This window comes from Saccostrea cucullata, unplaced genomic scaffold (assembly GCF_032062105.1).
Source record: "Saccostrea cucullata isolate Sc308-1 unplaced genomic scaffold, CSIRO_AGI_Scuc_v1 ctg7226, whole genome shotgun sequence".
Classification (NCBI taxonomy): domain Eukaryota; kingdom Metazoa; phylum Mollusca; class Bivalvia; order Ostreida; family Ostreidae; genus Saccostrea; species Saccostrea cuccullata.
In genome coordinates, this window is record NW_026934905.1 from 9,967 (window position 1) to 17,526 (window position 7,560).

Genomic DNA, 7,560 nt, shown 5'->3' on the forward strand with positions numbered 1-7,560 from the left:
CTCTTGCATTATTTTGTTTAATATTCAATTCTGCATCACTGCTTTGAATTCAATATTTGCTATGAGTCAAGGAAAACAGAGTAAAATATTAATGCAATGAAATTAAACATAAAATAATATGTGATTGAAAATTCATTTTGTTATGACTGTTTGTAAATACGTGTATATGGTATGTTATGCATGAGATCAAGCACCACAATATTTCATCACATTCACAACACAACACAATTAAACAATTCCAAACATTTGACCTTTATTAAAATCACCCTCAGTTAAAGTGCCATTCCAAGAAATAAAATTATTGCCTAATGCATTGCAATTTTACTTTGAAGTCTTCCCATTTTTTGTCTATCAACTACTAGTATTTAAAAAAAAATTGATTCAAGGATCTTTTTTATATTTGTATGCATACTTCTGGTGATTACATCTATTACAAAGCTGCATAAATCGCTTTAATGTCCGGGTATGGCACATTCCTTTCAATGGTAATTTAAAAAAAAACTTGCAAACAAAGACAGAATTTACTAATGCTTGTCTGATTTAAATGCATGGTTCTCTTTGAATTGTTTTTGATAAAACCCATCAACTGTGCCAGGGACACAAACATTTAATGCATAAATACAGTGAAATAAAATGAGGTGATAACTCTGCAACAACTGTTCTATGCAGAGAGACAGAAGGAAACCAAAGACAGACAACCAACTTAGTTAACAAAATGTTTGGATGAGGGAGGCACTGTTTATAATTAACACACAGAGACAGCGTGGTGCTAGCTGGTCGTATCTCATGATGGAGTGTCCTTCTGTTCAAACTTCTGTAATCTCCTCCGCCGGATTTCATGCATCTCGTCTGTAAACTCTTCTTTGGCTAGATCCTCCCATTCTGGCATTTCTTCCTCTTTTGGGGGCGTGTACCCTGTAGCTCCGTCTAGGTCTTCATAACCTGTCAATCAAAGGTCAACAGTTCATCACCAAGTAAACTTATTAAAGTTAACTCTAACTCAAAGAGTTCTTGTTTCTCACTAATAATAATAATGATAATAATAATACTTTATTTAAAGAGGGTAACCCGACTAGTGCAATGCACTAGTCTTCCTCGGGGCCCTCTAAACATATTCACAATAATACAATTATTAAAACATTGTAAAATATTATAATAAATAATACAACATGACGTGAAAATACAAGGACATATACAGATCGATTCAAGAACATGGAATTATATAACTTTTAGTGCATGAAATGTATTTAGACCATGTCTCTAATATTAAAGTATTTAAATAATTATTTGGTGTTCTGACAATTGAACTTACTAAGGTGTGTCCCAGAGGGTTCTGTTTTTATTCCTTCTTTAGTTTTGATGACGTCACTTTTTGACTGTTCCTCCTGACTTTTATTTGTTGCGGATACATTTGTAATTATAACTGGAGTGCTGTAAGAAAAAATAATTACAAGGTCATTATAAAAAAATGTAAGTAATAAATGGTTTGTACTTTCTAATATTGAAAGTATTTTGTACTATAAATTGCATACTTATACTGTAACATTAGATCCTTAGATACATGTTTATGCAAGGAATTTATTAATTTTACCTAAATCACCAATCATGAAATTAAATCATCTTGATAATAATTACATCATTATTCCCGATGTAATATAAAATACCAATGATAACAAGTTAATATGTAATAATGCATACCTTATCTGAGCTGATATCTAGGTTACACTTCAGTACTTGACCTGAGTTGCTATCTAGTTTATTTGATGACCTTAACTGAGCTGATATCTAGTTTGTTTGAGTACCTTAACTGGGCTGATATTTAGTTTGTTTGAGTACCTTAACTGAGTTCTTATCTAGTTTGATTACCTTAACTGAGCTGATATCTAGTATATTTGATTACCATAACTGAGTTGATATCTAGTATATTTGATTACCTTAACTGAGTTGATATCTAGTATATTTGATTACCTTAACTGAGCTGATATCTAGTATATTTGATTACCTTAACTGAGCTGATATCTAGTTTTTTCAAATTCCTTTACTGAGCTGATATCTTGTTTGTTTGAGTACCTTAACTGAGCTGATATCAAGTTTGTTTGAGTACCTTAACTGAGCTGATATCAAGTTTATCTGATTACCTTAAATGAGCACATATCTAGTTTTTTAGCTCACCTGAGCCGAAGGCTCAAGTGAGCTTTTCTGATCACATTTTGTCCGTCGTCCGTCCGTCCGTCTGTCTGTCTGTCCGTCTGTAAACTTTTCACATTTTCGACTTCTTCTCAAGAACCACTGGGCCAATTTTGACCAAACCTTGATACAAAGCATTCTTGGGTGAAGGGGAATTTAAATTGTTAAAATGAAGGAACATATCCCCTCGCAAGGGGAGATAATCAAGAAAAGACAAAAAAAGGGTTGGGTCATTAAAAAATCTTCTTCTGAAGAACCACTTGGCCAGTAAAGCTGAAATTTATGTGGAAGCATCCTGGGATAGTGTAGATTCTAAATTGTTCAAATCATGACCCCCGGGGGAAGGGCGGGGCCACCATGGGGAATCAAAGTTTTACATAGAAATATATAGGAAAAATCTTTGAAAAGCTTCTCAAGAACCACTGGGCCAAAAAAGCTGAAACTTATGTGGAAGCATCCTGGTATAGTGAAGATTCTAAATTGTTCACATCATGACCCCCTGGGGAAGGGCGGGGCCACAATGGGGAATCAAAGTTTTACATAGAAATATATAGGAAAAATCTTTGAAAAGCTTCTTCTCAAGAACCACTGGGCCAGAAAAGCTGAAACTTATGTGGAAGCATCCTGGTATAGCGTAGATTCAAAATTGTTCACATCATGACCCCTGGGGGAAGGGCGGGGCCACAATGGGGAATCAAAGTTTTACATAGAAATATATAGGAAAAATCTTTGAAAATCTTCTTCTCAAGAATCACTGGGCCAGAAAAGCTGAAACTTATGTGGAAGCATCCTGGTATAATGTAGATTCTAAATTGTTCAAATAATGACCCCCGGAGGAAGGGCGGGGCCACAATGGGGAATCAAAGTTTTACATAGAAATATATAGGAAAAATCTTTGAAAATCTTCTTCTCAAGAACCACTGGGCCAGAAAAGCTGAAACTTATGTGGAAGCATCCTGGTATAGTGTAGATTTTAAATTGTTCAAATCACATGACCCCCGGGGGAAGGGCGGGGCCACAATGGGGTATCAAAGTTTTACATAGAAATATATAGGAAAAATCTTTGAAAATCTTCTACTCAAGAATCACTGGGCCAGAAAAGCTGAAACTTATGTGGAAGCATCCTGGGGTAGTGTAGATTCTAAATTGTTCAAATCATGACCCCCGGGGAAGGGCGGGGCCACCATGGGGAATCAAAGTTTTATATAGAAATATATAGGAAAAATCTTTGAAAATCTTCTTCTCGAGAACCACTGGGCCAGAAAAAGTGAAGCTTATGTGGAAGCATTCTGGGGTAGTGTAAATTCTAAATTGTAGGAATCATGACCCCCGGGGGAAGGGCGGGGCCACCATGGGGAATCAAAGTTTTACATAGAAATATATAGGAAAAATCTTTGAAAATCTTCTCAAGAACCACTGGGCCAAAAAAGCTGAAACATATGTGCCCATGGAAGGATCATGGGGTAGTGTAGATTTCAAAATGTCTAAATTATGATCAGTGGGGTAGGGTGGGGATGCATTATGTATAACAAGGGGGAAATCTGGTAAAGAACAGAATGGTCAAAGCTTCTCAGTTGAGCGATGTGCTCTTGTTGAGTACCTTAACTGAGCTGATATCTAGTTTGTTTGAGTACCTTATCTGAGCTGATATCTAGTTTGTTTGCGTACCTTAACTGAGCTGATATCTAGTTTATCTGAGTACCTTAACAGAGCTGATATCTAGTTTATCTGAGTAACTTATCAGAGCTGATATCTAGTGTATTGGCGTACCTTAACTGAGCTGATATCTAGTGTATTTGAGTACTTTAACTGAGCTGCTATCTAGTTTATCGAGTACCTTAACTGAGTTGATATCTAGTTAATCAGAGTACCTTAACTGAGTTGATATCTAGTTTATTTGAGTACCTTAACTGAGCTGATATCTAGTTTATCTTAGTACCTTAACTGAGCTGCTACTGTGTTGTACTGATTGATCATCACCATGGCTCCATCCATTAATGCCTGGATATCCCTCAACCACTGAATCCTGGCCTCCACATTCTCCCTCTCTTGTCCCTCAATCTTCCTCAGATCCTCAGTAGACAGCTCAGAGAGATTGCTGGGAGGACGAGTCATGCCTGGAAATAGGGCAAAAGGCATATAAACAAAACAATCCCAAAAGGACAAGAATACTCATCCAAGTCACCATTCTTATCCTGACAATTCACATACAACAGTGTAAAATGGTAGTCTAAAAAAGAGGCCAAATATAGACCCAACAGACCACAATGCTCACCAGAGTCACCATTCTTTTTCATATGGTTATGAACATACTGATTTATAAAAGCCTTGTTTTGTGAAGTCCATTATTTCTACATATTCGAGTAACCGAGTATCTGACAAGACTCAATGAATGATGCTAGCTTTATATTTTCATGGCCCTCTTGTTCTTGTCATAGTCTTGTGAATGTAAAGATAAGCATTCGGGTTACAGTGCAGTTTTGATCAACAGATAATGTTTCATTAACTCTTTTGTTTTGTAAAAAAACAACAAGCTATTATTTTCACAATTTGGGTAGAAAGTTCAATGCTTATTACAATCATGTCAATAGTTTAATTGCGTGATTTCCACAAGGGTTTAACTCTAAAAGAACTGAAAATGCAGATATATCTGTGTCTTGTAATTATATTAATTTTCCAGTTTCTGACAAAAAAATTAATGTCATAAGAATTGGAAATAAAATACTTTGCATGAATGAAATATTAGAATTTTGAAAATACAACCATGTATCTGGTGAAAATTTTGTATGATGTAACATTTTGTATTAAAATGCATTGAAAACTGTATTTAAAAAAATCAATTTGTAAAATCTAAGAAATGATGTTGTGGTGAGGTTCAGAGCACTGAAATATAACGTCTAGAATGAATGTATAAAAAAATGATACAGAACTAAGTGGCTTATAAGATATTTAAGAATCCCAACTAATGACCAAGACGAAAAACACCTGACAGGTAGATAAGACAGGTAAATGGGTCACGTGATCGAAAGTATGTTAAAGATAAACAGACAGGACGGACGCCATTACTGAAATCAGGTAATAAACATTAGAAAAGCTTTTCTAAACAATTAATTTACAAACTGTTTTTAAATCTGTGAACATACATTCTGTAAACATAGTTTAACCATGGAAATAAATTGAATCTTGTGACTTTACTATTGGCATGTGCATACATGAAGATGCAAATCGTGCTGTATAATAAATTCTGGCATACTTTTCAATTCAGTATGGTTGTCTGGTTAAACATAAATTTGGTTTCCTTCACACCCATTCAATGAATTTTTCATGCTTTAGTCACTAACCCAATGATGGACCTCCGTACCAGTGCCCAGGACGTGATGCGATGTGACCTGTGTGAGACCGCTGTGGTGCAGATGCACTGTGATACATGTCTTGTCAACCTGTGTAAGGCCTGTGTGGGAGAACACATCTCAACAAATGAATCCAAAGATCACAAAGTTGTTAAATTTCAGCATAGGAAATCTACTCATCTCTACCCTACATGTACAACACATAATACAGAACAGTGTGAAATGTACTGTAAACAATGTGACATTCCTGTCTGCATCAGCTGTGTTGCTCTTAATCAACATTTAGGTCATGAATTATCAAAAATCTTACAAGTTCTGGGTGAAAAAAAGGACACAGTTATAAAGGATAGGAATGAATTAAATGATACAATTTATCCCACCTACAAAGACATTGCATCTGATGTACAAAACAGAATGAGTCAGTTAGAAAAGGAATATACAGATCTCTCAACAGCCATCACAAAACATGGAGAGGACTTGCACAGAGAAATTGACAAACTTGTCAAGAACCTTAAAGCTGAAGTTGATGAGATTAAAAACACACAGTTACAAACTCTACAAAAACATCTGGATGAAATAAACAAGATAATGTCTGACATAAAGAAGGAAATTCATTCAGTGGAAACTGCAATAGGCACAAATGACTTGTCAAAACTATTTAGTGTCACGTCCAATGTACATACATACAGAAATCTTCCACACAAAATTATGCCATCTTTACCCAAATTCATTCCAGGAAAAACCCCAGGAGATCTAGAAGAATTACGTAAAGTATTCGGAACTTTATCATCAAGTTCTATATCATCATATGAACATGGCTATATCATGAAGACAACACAAAATTCACTAGAAGCTGGATCCTCTCCTCCAGTCAAACAGCTGCTTCATGAACCAGAGACTGTCACCACCATATACACTGGGTATAGAATTAACCTTGACAATGTGGCCTGTCTGAGTGATGAAGAAATCTGGACAAGTGGATGCGATGGCACCATGAAACTCTTCAGTATCAGTCAGGGATCATTACTCAAGTCAATCAAAACCAAGTCAGGGAACGTGCCATCTGACATATCAGTGACAAAAAGAAGAGATCTAATTTATACTGATACTGAGAACAGAACTGTGAACATTATAAAGAATGAGAAGATAAAGAAGGTGATCAGACTACAGAATTGGAAACCTCGCTGTGTCTGTAGTACCTCCTCTGGTGACCTCCTGGTTATCATGGATAGTAATGGTATAATACATGTACAAACAAAAGTTGTCCGTTACTCTGGCTCAACAGAGAAACAAACCATTCAGTTTGATGAAAGAGGTAAACCTCTCTATTTATCACCTGTTGGATGGTTCGTAATTGAACATAAATACATTGTTGAAAACAAGAACCTTGATATCTGCGTGTCTGACAGTCTAGCAGAAGCAGTAGTGGTGGTCAATCAGGCCGGGACACTGAGATTCAGGTACACTGGACATACTCCTGCTCCACAGAACAGACCATTCAGTCCACTTGGAATCACCACAGACAGTCAGAGTCACATCCTTACAGCTGATTATAACAATGACTGTGTCCACATCATAGACCAGGATGGACAGTTCCTCTGTTACATAGACTCTGGACTGAATGAACCCTGGGGACTGAGTATAGATACAAATGACAATCTGTTTGTTGCTCAATGTGAAAATAAACAGGTGAAGAAAATCAAATACATGTATTAGGGTACAGTCCACTAATTGTTTTCCCTTAGGCTACAATGTTAACGTTTCTTCTCATAGCGATTTCTCTAATTTTCATTCAGCAGTGAGTGACCCCTCAAATCAAGGCAAATCAAGTTGTGTTTCCTTGGTTAAAATCTCGAGATGGCATGTCAGATTCGTTTTCCGGCAAAATGCGCCTGTCTTTGGGAAACTTTTAAAATGAAAGTGAAAGTAGGGGAATTTTTTACTTCTCATTGGCGTTTAATTTAATACACAAAATAATTCGGCTGATCTTCTTGATAAGTTACATTTGCCAAGTTTTTTAGGT

The 7,560-nt window shown here is 36.1% G+C and overlaps 2 protein-coding genes across 2 annotated transcripts; one reads left to right on the forward strand and one right to left on the reverse strand.

Annotated features, from left to right (window-relative positions):
• Positions 1 to 784: 784 nt before the first annotated feature.
• On the reverse strand, positions 785 to 4,545 carry LOC134241522 (E3 ubiquitin-protein ligase synoviolin-like). Its single transcript, XM_062723561.1, has 3 exons — positions 4,127 to 4,545; positions 1,313 to 1,431; positions 785 to 942 (listed from the first exon to the last, which is right to left on the reverse strand). Exons 1-3 carry the CDS (start codon positions 4,324 to 4,326, stop codon positions 785 to 787), a joined length of 477 nt encoding a protein of 158 aa, XP_062579545.1. The 5' UTR covers positions 4,327 to 4,545.
• A 1,580-nt stretch (positions 4,546 to 6,125) lies between these two features.
• LOC134241524 (uncharacterized) lies at positions 6,126 to 7,295 on the forward strand. Its single transcript, XM_062723562.1, has 3 exons — positions 6,126 to 6,774; positions 7,117 to 7,198; positions 7,283 to 7,295. Exons 1-3 carry the CDS (start codon positions 6,126 to 6,128, stop codon positions 7,293 to 7,295), a joined length of 744 nt encoding a protein of 247 aa, XP_062579546.1.
• Positions 7,296 to 7,560: the final 265 nt, after the last annotated feature.